This window comes from Acanthochromis polyacanthus, chromosome 3 (genome assembly GCF_021347895.1).
Source record: "Acanthochromis polyacanthus isolate Apoly-LR-REF ecotype Palm Island chromosome 3, KAUST_Apoly_ChrSc, whole genome shotgun sequence".
NCBI lineage: Eukaryota > Metazoa > Chordata > Actinopteri > Pomacentridae > Acanthochromis > Acanthochromis polyacanthus.
Window position 1 is genome coordinate 28,358,280 of NC_067115.1, and position 16,537 is coordinate 28,374,816.

The 16,537-nt window shown below is 38.7% G+C and overlaps 2 protein-coding genes across 2 annotated transcripts in view; one reads left to right on the forward strand and one right to left on the reverse strand.

Annotated features, from left to right (window-relative positions):
- The window catches only part of gstcd (glutathione S-transferase, C-terminal domain containing), a 457,968-nt gene that overhangs the window by 206,484 nt on the left and 234,947 nt on the right, over positions 1 to 16,537 (forward strand). The gene's annotated exons all lie outside the window — the stretch shown is intronic.
- tbck (TBC1 domain containing kinase) overlaps positions 1 to 16,537 on the reverse strand; it is a 63,211-nt gene that overhangs the window by 13,334 nt on the left and 33,340 nt on the right. The window contains exon 24 of the mRNA XM_051945179.1: positions 1,183 to 1,346. Within this exon, the coding sequence (XP_051801139.1) occupies positions 1,183 to 1,346 (164 nt within the window). The remainder of the gene's footprint in view (positions 1 to 1,182; positions 1,347 to 16,537) is intronic.

Below are 16,537 nucleotides of genomic sequence, written 5' to 3' on the forward strand. Positions count from 1 at the left end.
ACAACGGCTGAGCAGACTTGGCAGAGTACTGTAAGGAGCGATGCTGAACATCTTCTCCTCAAGAGCTAAAAGATATCTGTTTACCTAACTGAGATATTAACTTCCATAGTAATAAGGCATTTGATAAAGTGGTAGAAGAACATTTCATTAAGTAGGTCAGGATTTAATTGGCCTCTTGCATGCAATAAGGTGAAAATACAGCACTGTTGTTGCACTTCTGTAAACATCCAGAGACACACTTTTTTTTATTATCAGCTACCAAAGTCCAGCCAAGTAAGTTAGCCACTATATTCTCAGTAAGGCTGTTATAATTTAATGAGGTTATTGCTACGATTGATCTCAGAGGCAGTCTTCGTGTTTGCACTACTTCTTTAATGTGCAGCCCTTTAGCACACAAACCTGTTGTTCCACCAAATACCCTGGAAACTGCATCATAGTACTTTTATTACTAGTCATATTTCCCACTGAAACTTCAGGAATTATGTTACACTGTCAAGGACTCTTCAGAACTGAAGAAGTTTTTTTATTATTTTCTTATGTCTAATTGTTCACACCCCAAGTGTGTCATATCAGACTTTTATTTTTTAGCCATTTATCTCTATGGTAAATTAGGCCAGCACAACAGCACAGGTAGGCTTGTTTACAAACTCTACCTGTGCTATTTGATGCAGATTTCGGCTGGCAAGATGTGATTTGATTCAGGCTGTGAACCAAAAAGAAACAAAAAGACACTTTAAAAAAAGCCTGCAGAATGGATGTCACTTCCTGTCACTTTTGATTTTTATACCCAAATTCAACACGATGAACAACTTTCTAGAGAGCCTGTCTGAAACTGCACTGCCAATCCCTTATTTACCACATGTTACGTAACCTCCATCTCTATGGCAGCTGTGCATTGAAGCGTGAACGGTGCGATTCAGAAATTTTAAGGAATGAAAAAGCTTCAAGTTGGAGCAGGTCTGAGTACATAAACATTACCTTAAGCAGCCTTATCTGCAGCCATCAATGCTGGGTATCAGATACGTATGAAGATAAATGTGTGCAGAACATCTGTTGTTTTGGCCGCGTGGAATGCAATCCGGGGTTGTTATGGCAAGCTTCTGTATGTTGCAGTGATTACATGAGCAGTGGAGTTACATGTTTCAACTGTTGCATAGGTGAACACAGAAACTGGAAGGATACTCTTCTACACTGCGAATATCCACAGCAACAATTTTGGGCTTGCCAGCTCTGCTCCTCTTGGTGGGCCCACCCAGTGACAGTTCACAGAGGTCAATTAAGTCCTCAGCCGAGATCCTGGGAGATACTTCTGCTTTCAGGTCACACAGCGCCAGAGGCTCCCGAGACTACAAGAGAGGAAGTCACAGGAGATCAGATAAAGAGGGGGAGACTGGCAGTACATGTGTTCACAGACTTTCTGAATATCATTTTGAATGAGTTCTGATAAGAAATTATTTCAAAACGACACTGAAATGACAGAAAGAATAGTGTCGGCTTGGATATTATTATTTCTTTAAAACCAGCTATTACACATTCTACGTCAAATAAACCTTTTCTGTATTAATGAGAATTTTTACGGCGCCTTTTAAAAAGAGCTCATCCCACTGAACCAAGAATAGAATTACATTTTGCATTACCATAAAAACTGGATTACGGCTCAGACAGGACCACAGACGTCCAGCAGCAGAGGCCAGAACATGATTCTTTGCCAGTTTTCTACCTGAACTGCCAAATGGGTTCATTAAAGCCGCCAGCCAGAGGCATAGCTACAGGGGACTGAACTCCACTCTGCTGTGGTGACCAAATGTTACACCACTATGATTCCCAGATGCCCTGAAATGACTTTAGGCCTAAAATGTGAAAACACTGAGGGCACCAACGGTTGTGTCCAAGTCCCCCCAAAAGTCTAACAGTCAAAAATACTCTAATATATCGTGATTATGAAAGTTAACCAGCAGTTTGCTACTTTTATTCACTGATATACTAATTAAATGGAGGAGAAATGCTAACAGCGTTATCTGTGAATTTCGCCACCCAGTGTAGAAGCCATTTACAAAACATGGAGGGATTAGAGAGGCCAGCTGCACGACGAGTAGGTTAAATGCCAAAGCTCTGCCATCCATGAAATAAAATGTTTGAAAGCAGCTAACTCCGTCGGTCAACTGAGCAATCTTCAGTTCACTCAGCAGTGAAAAATTCAGAGCCAGAGACCAGAGATATTTATTAGTCCAGAAAAGGAGTTGAAAGGTTTTTTCTTTCCTTTACAAAGATTCAATTTAACAATTTAGTAGATTTCTGCCTTGAAACCCAAACATAAGCACTGTGATTTTTCAAAAATCTTGTAATACTGTATGTGGCTAATATACCTGTTCCAAACCCATATGATGAATATTTGGCTTATAAAAGTACATGCAAAGCTGGAACCGGAACTATTTTTTCCCCAAGTTTGTAATACTCGCAGTACACTTGAGTATTTTATGCTCCTTTGATTATATTTGTACTCTCCTAGCTTTCAAACAAATTTGCTGTACATTCTACTCTACCACATTTAGACAGATAAAGACAGTTTATGCAAAAAATTACATTCACTGTAGTTAATCAACTACAGCACTTTACTAATTTGTAAATGACTGTCTACTGATTTTGAAAGTTTGTAGCACATATTTTTACTGCTGCCTGCCTTATCACATTCAATAGAGGTTGTTCTAAAATGTGTAGAATAATACACTACACTTAGATTTGACTTTTTGAACAGTTGATCATTTGATACAATAATGACCAAGGCCATGGATGAGTACTTTTACTTTAATTCTGAAATGTTTTTGGTGTCTTATTTTTCTATGCTTTTCATTAGGGTGAAATAAAAATTTGGAATGAAAGACTTTGATTCATAATGGAGCATTTGTTAATGTTGTGGCATTTCTGCTTTTACATCAGCAGTTTATCTTAATGCTTATTACAATGACTCACTGAGTTCACACAGGCTTCCAGATTAAATTGGTCTGTACTCTTTCATTCTTAGGTGCAATATTACTTCAGCAAAACACTCACCGTACAATAAATAATTTAGTTTATCAAATAAAACTAAGTAGTTAAACATCCACACAAAGTAAATCTAGTCAAGGGTAACAAGGCATAAAGACATTTCTGAAACCCTTCTTTCCTTGTAAGACTTCTAAAACAAGCACAATTTTGGTTTTGTTTCTAGTAAATATTTATTATCTAATGATTTCAAAAGTTATATGATTTCAAATGTGATTATGGCAAAATCTAAATCTCCATTCTACATAGTAATAGTATCAGTTAAAGGTGCAAGCAGCAATGGTTGGGTCCTTGCGTTCTTGCTGGTCAGCAAATTCAAGCATGTCCTCCAGGTGGCGTTGCAACTGAATGGATTTCGGCCTATTTATCTGATGAAGGCCGGACTCTGATCACACATGTAAAGTTTCAGACAGACTGGAGCATTTACAGGCTATTAGGTGACGCTATTGCTGTGGCTGTATATTGGCCTGTGAATATCATCAGGGTCGGAGTCTGATCACACATGTAAAGACGGAGGCTGATTGGAGCATGTAAAGGGTAATCACACAGCATTTCCTCTTTCATGGCCAAACACCCAAAATGGCCGCCACTAATGCTGTTTGCAGTGTTGAACGTGACCAGACCACCAGGTCATGCCATGTCTGAATGTATATCGGCCTATGAACATGATGAGGGCCGGACTTCAATCACACGTCAAGATGGAGAGAGATTGGAGCATGTAGAGGCTAGTTAGACAGCACCTCCTGTTTGGCGGTGAAACATCCAAAATGGCAGCCATTAATGCTGCTTCGAGCATAGAACATGAACTGACTATGACGTCGTGGTAATGTCTGTGAATGTAAGCAGCGTGGAACGTGAACTTCAACACTCCAATATGCTTGCCATTTTGGAGTATGCACAGGCCAGTTACAAAGCACTTCCTGTTTCATGGCAAAACGTTGAATTTCCGTTGGTCCCCATTTCGACGTCTTCAGACTTTTGCGGAGGATTTTGATAACTTTTGATCACCCATGCCTGAGGTACTTCCTGGCCAAATTTGAGCTTTCTCAGGGTTACCTTGTTTGAGTTTATAGCTTTTGCAAACGTGCAAAAATGACATAAAATTGTCCAGAATATGAATCATAATTCAAAAAAGCCCACTTCCTGTTGGATTTTGGGTATTTGTGCAAGAGGATTTTTTTGTGCGTCCTAATGAGTTACATATGCGTTACGAATAGTGTTCGAACCCTAATAATATCATCAACACAGTGAAAATGGAAAGAGAGTTGTGTATCGTTTTCAACAAATAACTTCACTTCGCTCTCTTGAATTACGCACAGCTTGACAACAGCTATTTAAGAGACCATAAGAGACCACCAGTAGAGCCAAGACCTACATATTCATGAAGTCTTACTGTCATAACCAACATTATCCTTTGTGGCAAAAGAAAAAGTCACCCACTTCTCGGATTTCTTTTTCAACTTTCAGTCTGACATCTAACAACCACTGACAAGCAAACACAAACTAAGTGGAGAAGAAAGTCAGAAAGATCAACGTCTATTTGATGCAATATGACTCATAAGCCCTGCAATAAATACTATTCTGCACATAATGTTCAGCTTTTGTAGAGCGTACTATTCAGATGTTTGTTTTTTGAGTCACATCTACAGTACTATGGTAAACAGTTTTCACCATATAAACAGTACATGGTTTATAGAATATTCAATTGAATTTCAATGAAAGGTGTTTAGAATATTTTCTCCACCTGAATTCTAAATAAGAAATGAAAAAACTGCAAGAAACCTTACAATATCAAGGTCAGTATCTCTGTGACAAACAGCAGATACTGTAGGTTCTTGTCTCGTGGCAAAGTCAGTCCATAGCCACACTTACTGTTGGAAACACGTATCCCTCCCAGATATATTTTGCTTCTGATTTCCACAAAAACATGCATTTGGTTTCTAATGTTTGTGGACTTGGTGCTTAAATCAGGCACAGTGAAACACATCAACCAAAAAACACTGCAGGAAATCTTAAGCATAATACTATAATGCTGAAGGTTTTCATTAAGAAACCCTGTAAAAACTTGTAATTGCAGTAACACATGGTGATAGAAAGCTTTGTCATATCATCTTGGTTCTGAGAAAATATGGAAGTATTGTGAGGCAACATAAAAGTGGGAGTTACGCAAGTTCAACTTGAGAGTAAACAAAGGTGCGAGTGAACAAGCCTGCTCAGCAAAAACATGACTGTACAAACTAAGCTTAAAAATGAAAAGAACTGTGACGTGATGAAGTATTTTCATTTTGACAGTAGTCACTCATCTCACGCAACTTTCACCTACATGCCAGAGCTTAAACAGAAGAAATTCCTCTTTTCAAAACAAGTCAACTACATAACACAGAGCAAAAATAGTAATATTAAGTTTAAGATAGTGTTGCTTTGCAGATCTGACAATTTAGATTTGATCAACTTTATGTAAAAAGCACAAACCTGCCAAAAAACCATGATTGCACCACTTAATTGTAGAGTTTGTTGAGACTACAGAAGACTGTAAGAAAACACAAATAATCCAGGTTTTAAGTCTTTAGTCTCTGAAATCAATAAATGTGCAAAATGGCAGATGCATGATATGGGATTTGAATATATTGTTACTTAGTCAGTGAGGTTAGGTGAAGCCTAAGAACTCCTGAATTACATTTATGTGCAAAGATTTGAACTAATAACACACAAGTTATTGAATGATTCCTGTGCATACTTACAATTCACTGCATAATTTGACTCTGTTTTTCACAGAAACCATGACTTGAATCAAAAAAACAAGATCTCAGAAGACATAGGATGAAGAAATGATGATTTGCATAGACCTGGAAAGAGTCACATCGTCATTTCACAGATTTTAGCTAGCCATCAACAGTTTACCAAATCATCTATAGAGAGGATGAAGTACCGCAGCTTCTTGTCCAAATTAAATAGAGCCCAGGTAAAGTGACTCTAAAGGCATGAAGCAGAATGCTGAAAAAAAATTTTAAAAAAAGGGGTGGGGGGTGGGGGGGGGGTCCCGAAAATGCCCAGACAAACAGCTAAATCATTGGAGCTGGTTAGCATCTCTGTTAATGACTCTACCATATGAAAATAATTGAAAAGGCACCACAGAGGAAACTGCTGCTCTCCAAAAACTAACATTACTGCAACATGAGACCCACAAAGCTAAATGTTTTGTGGATGAAATTGAACAGCTTCTAAAAACAAAGCAAAAACAAAAAAAACCCATGCAGCACTACATATGGTGTAAAAAGGAGACTGCAAACTGAAATGACAACATCCTCTTAGATTACAGAGCATGATGCATCTTGACTTTGGGCTGATTTCCTGCTGCATCTGGATGTGGACGGTTCACCACCAGAGAGGGAAAAATGAATTCCCAACTTTATTTAGGTATCTTACAGGATAATGTCAGGGTGGCTGTCCAGATGAAGCTCAACAGAAGTTGAGTGATACAGCACAACATGTCCCTGCATTGTAAAGTCAATCTACACTGGACGGTTTTAGACAAATTATCCACCTTTTGAAGTTGCGACATAGAGACAAGACTTTAGTCTTCCTGTATGACAGAATGATCTGGCTGCATCTCGCTATCATCCTGCTATAGAGGAAAAACAACACTTTGGCTCATTCGTGTTTCACTAAACCAATCACAACCATTTTGGGTGGAGTTAAGCAAAAGTTGCAGCTTGAAGGCTCCCCTCAAATGGTGACGGGTGGAACTGTTTTACTGGAACACTGGCATACTGGGAGAGGGGCACCTGTCATTAAAACAGACAATCCATTCGAAAAAAACGAGCAGTGCTGACTGGCTATATGATCCAAATTCTGTAAAAATTTGAAATTTCCAGTGTGGCAGGTTGATGCCAAGAGGTTGTTGTAGTTGTTACTCACTTGAGTAAAAATGCCTTTTAAGCACGTGATTCACAGAAGACCATGAACAAAATGTAGCTATGACCAATGCTCATCTTATCTGTACACATCACTAAAGAAGAGCAGATGGATGGGTTCAGCTGATGCATGGTGGTTACCATAATAACAGGAAGCTTTCTGTGGAACCTTTCAGTGAATATCCCTCAGCTACATTATGATTTTCCATTAAAAAGTGCTGTAGATAGCAACCAATCATTATTAAAACTAATGAATTCGCTGGTGGTTCTGTTTGAAAAAAAGTGGATTAGAACATTGGACATCTCCATGGAGATGAACAAGCTCATTTGATTGGCTGAGCTTATATGTTCTAACCAGTAGGGATGAGTGGTAACACCTAGAGATCTGACTGCCTTTCTATTCACAGTCACAAATACATAAATATACAGTACTGGCAGAAAAATGCAGCGTGTAATCGATTGGGATTGATGGAACACTGCTTGGTGACTTAAATGCCATGATGAGCAGTGGGTGCCAGACAAGAATGACTTAATGACACTTTGGCATTTCACAGGCCAGACAGTGATGAGCCTGAACCAGGGCAGAGTAAAAGCAGACAACATATCTTCTGCCACGGTTTGTGTTCGTGGAGACTAATGCCGATGGCACACGGTTGCCAAAAAGACAGAACTTCATCACTTAACATATTGAACCAGGAACAGCAGTGTTGTACAGCTTGGATAAAGCTTGATGACAAGGTCAATGGCTCATTTAAAATGACTTCACACTGCATGCCTAAAACTATGCTGAGATGTTCACATATCAAACAGCACAGTCTGTGTTGCTTTAGCATAACTTCTAAAACAGAAACACATTTTATCTGCCAAGTCTGCAGCCAGAAAAAGAGAAGACAACCATAATTGAGGTCATGATCTGAGAAAAACGCTGACAACAAATAACCCTTAACAGTGGCCACACACACACACACACACACACACACACACACACACACACACACACACACACACACACACACACACACACACACACACACACACACACACACACACACACACACACACACACACACACACACACACACACCAATTTCCACATAGGAGGGTTCAAAAACAAAGAATTCCCTCAGCTTCTCATATACTTCCTGTTTTAATTCTGGCCACACAGCACTTTTCAATATTACTCAAACATGAAGGATTTTTTTGGGGGGTAAGGGCAGAAAAAGCAGCCTCTTCTAATGAAAATTCATCTCCATTTTTGCTGACAAAATCAGACATGCTGTCATCCAGACATGTACTTGAACAACTCAGGTACTGAGGCAGAAATAATAAAACTGCTTTAGTGTTGCATAAGAACCTGGCCTTTGCACAAGGTGTGATGATTGAGTTAGTTATAAAATACTTGATTGAAATCAAAAAGCAATAAAGATCTTTGCAGTTGGTAAATATGTGCAACATTTTTTCTGAAATACATAAAAAGACTTATCGTACTTTACATATAAATAAGTCCTGACACTGTAACTAACAATCAAACTCAAAAAGAATATGGTTCACTCATACTCATAGTTCACATTATGACTTCGCCAAGGAACAGTGGAGTTATGTGACGATCGGTGTACGTTTGTCTGTCTGTCTGTCTGATAGCAACATTACTGAAAAACGGACTAATGGATTTCAATGAAATTTTCAGGGACGTTCGGGGGTGATACAAGGATTTCTGTTCACAATTTCTGTACCATTACAAGACAGCGGCACGGTGTCACTGTAACCATGACAACAAGTGAACACTACGTCAGCTGCCTGCTGACAATCACATGATTGTGATCCTACTGCATATCCACCGCTGTAGACTTATCAGGACTTATCCGTGGGAAATGACAAGGGAAAATTGATTAAACTGTGGGAGTGTTTCCGAATCCCATGAATTCCCACCACCTTCTACATATTTAGGTCTTGTGATTTGTTATCTGTACATAACGTACAGATGCATACTACATGCCTGTGCTCAGCGCAACATCATTTTCTTTGTGGGTACATCTATATTAAATGGCCACATTCTTTGATGCCGTGATTTCTGCCACAATTTTTTTTCAAGATTTCAGCCATCAGAAATCATACAACAACTGAGTAGCCTTGGCGGAGTACTGCGCTCTCTGAGTGCTTTTCTTGTTGGCAATGTGTCTGTTTTTTAATGAACATATTATTATTATCGGTTTATTTAAAAAGGGACCATGTACAAAATTAAACACAAATGTTTCCATTTGATATATTGCAACAGTGTTAGCTTTAAGCTAATTTCCATTTGCAGTCCCGTAAGTCGCATCACTGCCAAAATCTAAGCACTTGGTCCTTGTGTCATTTCTGACTTTCCCTGAAAATTTCATCTAAATCCGTTAGTCTGTTTTGAGTAATGTTGCTGACAGACAGAACAACAGACAGACAAACATACACCGATCGTTATGTGACATGGAGGAGTTATAATCACTCAACATAAACCCTAATAGTTAAGGTAAAGCCAACTAATATTTACAAAGCACTCTCAAAACATTGCAACTGCACATTTTCAACCTGTATGCAGCAGTTTTGATAAAGATGACATCTGTTGCTGGAATGTTATTTGAAGCCTTCAAGTAGCTACACTTTGGATTTTCAGTGGAAACATGCGTCACGTTCTGACGTGAGCAACAGCAGCTCTTGCAGAACATGCTGATACAGCTGAAAGTAACAGCTGGTGCAACAAAACATAATGTTCACCTACGTATGCCAGTCTCATCTGATGCAATCTGTAAGAAATATGTCCAAAGACTGGGGTTATTCGGACAATAGCTGCAATTTCTGGGACGATGCTTTATCTCTGAAAATCTGATGTCAACAAAACTACATTTAATAAGCTTCAAAATGCTACAGGTTATTGCAAGGATTTTGCATGAGATTACATCAAATATCGTATATATTTTAGCTTTGTCTGCGTGATTGTGTCTAAGTCTACACAAGTGAAAGTCAGTGAAGAAGGACCAGTTTGAGCCATTTACTATAAATCACACCCTACCTAATTAGGAATGCTCAACTCACTCAGACTTTTACGTGTTCATGCTAAGATTTAATGCACAAGCACTGAAAGACTGGAACCAGGGAGCATTCCTGTTTACTCATGGACATCCATTCGCTCAGTCACTGAAATATAAGCTCTACCAGCTGTTTGATGACAGTGAGCAACACATCTCCACAGGCTTCCATGCACTGTGCTGCATTTTGATTTATGTTACCACGTCAAAGCCACCAATGTTCACCATGATTTGGTGGCCAAAACACACACAGGACTCGTTATGTGAGCAACAGTAGGTTGCAAATGTGCAAAATTTATCATGTGTTGAGATGGATCACTTACACTGAACATGTGGGAACACATTCAGCTGCACAAAGGTGTTACTGCCTAAAAGTCATGCCTCACTACAGCAATCTTTACTTACAAATACATGTGAGAAAGATGAACTAAATAAATAACAGGACTGATTGCAAAAAAAATCTAGTCTAAGACTAATGGCTTTTTATTAATGGTACAGTTCTGCAAAAGTTTCTGTTTTGCATTCTCTTGCTACTGACGGGAAAAAAAAGGAGACAGAGAGCTTGTTTTCTCCTATTCAGTCACTCAGCCCAAGCTGACTGGACAGCAGCTGTCCACTGAGATGGATGTCTGTTCACTACGAGGGCTGAGAATCTGCTGACAGGGCCTCCTGCTCTGTTACCACAGAGAGGGGAAATAGGAAGGTATGTAGCACAAACACACAGGATATCCATCAGCTCAGTTTCACCCGTGCCATTTTTCTGAATATTTTTGGCACAGAAAGTGGCAGAACTGACTGCTTGACAGCAAGTCTACATGTCTGCAGCTGCAGTCAGTGTTGTGTTGCAAATGTTGCATAATTTTGGAAGGCAGCGTGTGTACAAGTTTATTCCTTATTTTTTTAATTCTTGTTTTTTCAGAATCATCTTGGAATATTTTCATGCTATAAATGTATTCATTTCATTCAGTTTCACCTTATTTTATATTCACAATATCTTCAAACAGCAGTAAGGTGCACATATGTACACTGAAACAGGCCCTGTTTGCTGTTCTACGGTCTCAGTGCACACATGGTATTGATTTGTATCGTATGAGTCTGTGGTCACTCCGGTTATGAGGCTGACATTTCAATGCGGTGCAGTTCCGCTTCAGTCTTTTCATAGGAAGAGCTGGGATGCACGTAGATGTGAACATGGATCAATGCCACCGCCCATACAAATGAGCCTCGGCTGAATGAGAAAGATTACAGCAATCACCTGGGCACACAGCAGATAAGGACTGACAAGAGTGTTTGTGAGCTTTCTGGACATGATGCGTTCAGGTGTGAAAGGCAAACAGGGTTGCATCACAAGAAATAAACAGAAGCCAGTGTGAAGAATCAAATCAATAACCACTTCTCAAAACTGATGCTCGTTTATGCTTGTGTGGTTCATTTTAATTGTAAATGCATTTACTCCTGTATGTTAGAAGGGATAGATTTAGCACTTGCTCTTGTTGAAGTCAAATAGACTTTGCTTTGGACAAAAGCATCTCTCAAATTCATCTGAGTAGACGGTGTTTTGTAACAACACATAAGTGATTCTAGAAGAACTCATCTTGCCATGAAAGCTCACACAACTGAAAAACTTATTGGAGTTACTCTTCTGCTCTGCAATCACATTCCGATCAATGAAAAGAACAAATGTTGGGCAACTTTGTCAGTTATTCTTTTTGCAAATCCGAAAGCGGAGAAAAGAAACAAGAATTCGGAAGCTTTGATCTAACAGAAAACAAACTGTCTGGAAATGATTTCACAAAGACAAAGTAAAACTGCCACATCCTCTGCAAAAGGAAGTCAACTGACCTATTCCCACCACTTAAAGGGGAACTTTGGTTTTTTTCAACCTGGGGTCTGTTTTCATTTGTCATTTCATACATGTGAGTGATGGAGAAATGAATTTTCAACATAGCTCCAGTATTTAGCCAGGCAGGCAGCTCAGCTAGCAGCTCAGCTAGCAGCTCAGCTAGCGATCTTTTTCTCGTTCCGAAATCGCACGATAGCTCACGCCAAAACACCGGTTTTGGCAAAAGCTCTCGCGCGATTTCGGATTTGCTTTCTAGCGTCCTGAGATTTGGATACAGACCACAACAAAGAACGATCGCCAGGTAATCTGGAGGTTTTCGTTCACTTCTCATCTCTAGTATGTTGTGGAACACTCATTGAGACTATCTGAGCCGGTCAGTGTGGGGCAAAAAGCACGTTAGGGCGGACTTTGACGCGGGGGGGCTAGCTGCCCCATACTTTTCGCAAGCCGAGCTGCTAGCTGAGCCGCTAAGCTGCCTGCCTGGCTAAATACTGGAGCTATGTTGAAAATTCATTTCTCCATCACTCACATGTATGAAATGACATATGAAAACAGACCCCAGGTTGAAAAAAAACGAAGTTCCCCTTTAATTAAATGAAAAAAATAATAATTTGTTGATTTAGATTAACCTTTTACTTTTTCTGATGGGTTGGGTGGACATAATAAAACTGGGAATTGCATCCACCTAATATTGTATGTAATTTAAACTGAAATGTCTGTTAGTTGATTGAAAACTAAATTCAGGTTGATGTAGCTCAATGAAACTGGCTTAGTGACTGTTCTTAACTGTGAGCTCAAGATTTTAATCCCCTTCTTTATCCTAACATGCCTAGACTATTTTGATCAGTTAGAATTGGTAAATAAAAATTCTTCTTTGACTTATACCTTCAACTCAATCTATTTGAACATGAGAAACTGGCATAATGTTGGTACAAACTGTTGCATCAATAAAATATATACTATTATACACACTAAAGGTCAAAAGTTTTAGAACGCCCCAATTTTTTTAATTTTTTATTGAAATTCAAGGAGTTCAAGTCCAATGAATAGCTTGAAATGGTACAAAGGTAAGTGCTGAACTGCCAGAGGTTAAAAAAGTTATTCAAAACTGAAAAATAATATACATTTCAGAATCCAAAAGGCTTTTTTTCCAGGGAACAAGAAATGGATTAACAACTTAAAGCTGTTCTGCAGCAATGGAGGTTGATCAATCTTAAAATTTGGTGCTACCAAATCCTACAGGTGTCCAAACTTTTCTTGATTGTTTATAACCTCCTTTGTCTGCATAAAGTAGTGTAGGAACACACAGTGGCACCAAACCCTCCAGAGCATTATTTGAACAGTACTGTACTACAGAAAGTAGTGTGTTGTTATAAAAAAAGAAGAGGAAAAGGCAATTAACAATAGAAGAGTGACAGACCATCATAACACTTAAAAATTGAGGTCTTTCCTACAACAAAATCAGAAGACAAGTTTCTGAGAGTCAACAGCTTGGTGATAGGCGGCTTTCAGGATGACAGCCTGAAGCACAGCTTAGTAGGGGTCGTAAAAAGACGTCTCAGTTACAAATGTGAAGAGAAGACTTGGAGTTGCAGGTTTGAGAGGTGGAGTTGCAGCAAGAAAGCCATTGCTAAGACATCAGAATAAGAAAAAGAGGCTTGTCTGGCCCATGAAACACCACCAATGGACTACTGAAGACTGGAAGAAGGTATTATGGACTGATGAATCAAAATATGAAATCTTTGGTTCATCATGCAGGATTTTTATACGCCATCAAGTAGGAGAATGGATGGTTCCTCAGTGTGTGACATCAACTGTCAAACATGGAGGAGGAAGTGTGACGGTCTGGGGCTGTTTTTCTGGATCCAGAGTCGGTGACTTGTACAGAGCCAAAACATAAGACCAAGCTATGCCAGAACTACCTTAGGAAAAAAGAACAAGATGATAAGCTTGAAAACGTGGAGTGGCAGCACAGTGTCCAGACTTAAACCGCATGGAGCTGGTGTGGGATGAACTGGACAGAAGAGTGAAAGCAAAGCAACCTACAAGAACCACACATTTGTAGGAACTTCTGCACAGAGTTGGGAAGAACTTTCTGAAGAATATTTGATTTCCATTGTGGAAAGAATGCCACCAGTGTGTTCAGCTGTTCTACCTGCCAAAGGAGGATACTTTGATGAGTCAAAAGTTTATAATACATTTTGGTTTCAAAACAGATTTTTTTTAAGTTCTTTTGGTAGTTGGTTCTATGCTTTCTTTTGAGAGTACAATGAGACATGAACATGCAGAATTTCACAAAAAAAAAATAGAAAAATTGGGGTGCTCTAAAACTTTTGACAGCAGCTTAAATTCTTCTACAAATAGTGCATATTTATCTTGTCTTGTTTGTGCATACTGTGTAAATGAATTTGATTTTGCACTGATTAGAATAGAAATATAAGATAGCATTCATATTTTAGCTCTGCTGCATCTAGATTAAAGTAAAGACAGAATAAATTCATCATCATGCATGGTAATTACTGATGATAATTCCTCATTGTCTTAAGATATTACAAGGAAATGACAACTGCAATTAGCTCCAGTCTAATATTTACAAGTATACTAAGCTGTTATTACCCCACTATTAACATATTTTTCATCAAAGTAGAATTTCACCTTAATATTACATACTAGAATTCTGCACCTGTCCGCTGTTACAGTAAGATTTTACACGGATGGAATAACACACAGAGAAAACTAATGCTTGCTTAACTTTTTATCCATAATAATTTAGAATAATTTAGGTATTAACTTTCGTCTAATCTCATTCCCATCTGTTTTTGTTTTAGCTGGCCCACTTTGTCTTAAATCTTAATTGTTCAATGTATTCTTAATGGTTTTATTATTTTGATAATTTATGATTTTTACAGACAATCTGTTTACATGCCTTAAACTTCGGTTAATTTGTATTTCTGCTTGCCTATATAATAAATGAGGCCTCTGCCTCAGTGTAGCTCGAGTTTGAATAAATTATTTCTGATTGATTCAGACCCATTGTTACTGAGAGAATATTCAGACCTTGTAGCACAGTCAGTCTACATTTATGTATATTTTCTGCAGTTATTACCTTGAGATGTTTCCTCTCTATTCTATTACAAAATAAAAAGACAATTTTACCAAGATATTCACACTGCTCTTACTAGGAAAATAGCTCTGAAAACACTAAAACATTAACTCATTATTTTTATTACAAAACTGAAATGTAAAATGTTGAATGGTTTCATGTTTTCAGATGAAAATGGTCCCTAAGTTTATACGTAAACACACAGAATGTGATGACATTTAATCAAGGTTCAAGAGTATTCATTTGTCACATACTCATACAGGGTGTGTGGTGAAATGCAAAGCGATTGTTCTCAAGGCTGTGCAGCAACAGGAAGACATTATGAAGGACAAATAAACTGCAGTGTACATTTTGAAAGAGGGCAGCTGTGTGTATGTGTGTGTGTGTGTGTGTGTGTGTGTGTGTGTGTGTGTGTGTGTGTGTGTGTGTGTGTGTGTGTGTGTAAACCTACATGTTATTTACATACACTGCCTGTCCAAAAATAAATAAATAAATAAATCGCCACTTGGACTTAGGGAAATAGGTAAGAGCCTTCCATTGGATAATGACTGCAGTGATGAATATGTTTCAGCTGCAACAACTTATTTAACTCAAGCTGATGCAGTGAGGAGCTTCTCATTTCTTAAACAACCATGTTGAAGACATATCCTGTGGTCATGGAAAGGATGTTAATCTGATTCAGAAGGGTCAAATTATTGACCTGCATCAAGCAAAGAAAACAACTAATGAGATTTCTGAAACAACTAAAATCAGGTTAAGAAACGTCCAACGCATTATTAAAACCTGAAGGGTTGTGGAGAACCATCAGCTTTAAGGAACAAATGTGGTTGAAACAGACTCTTAGATGATCATAATAACTCAACAGTAGAACTCACAGCTATGATTAATAGTGAAAGTAAGGACATTTCCACATGCACAATGTGAAGGGAACTCAAAGGATTGGGACTAAACAGCTGTGTAGCTCTAAGAAAACCAGAAAAAAAAGGCTTCAATTTGTTAGGTAGCATAAAGATTGGACTCTGGAGCAATGGAAGAAGGTCATGTGGTCTGATGAGTCCAGATTTACCCTGTTCCAAAGTGATGGAGCATCAGGGTAAGAAGAAAGACAGATGAAATGATGAAGTCATCATGGTTAGTGTCTACAAGCCTGTGGGGGTTAGGGTTATGATCTGGGGTTGGTCAGGTTCACCAACATTATGTTCCTAAAGAATGAGGTCAGCTGACTACCTGAATATACTGAATGACCAGGTCTTTACATCAGTGGAGTTTTTCTTCCCTGATCACATGGACATGTTCCAAGATGATGATGCCAGGATTCATGGGGCTCACATTGAGAATGAGTGGATCAGGGAGCATGAGACGTCATTTTCACACATGGATTGTCCTCCACAGAGTCCAGACCTCAGCCCCACTGAGAATCTGTGAGATATGCTGGAGAAGACTTTGACTCTCCCATCATCAATATAAGATCTTGGTAGAAAATTAATACAACTCTGGACAGAAATAAATGCTGTGACATTGCAGAATCTTATTGAAGCGATGACATGGTGAATGTATGTTGTTCTCGGAGCTA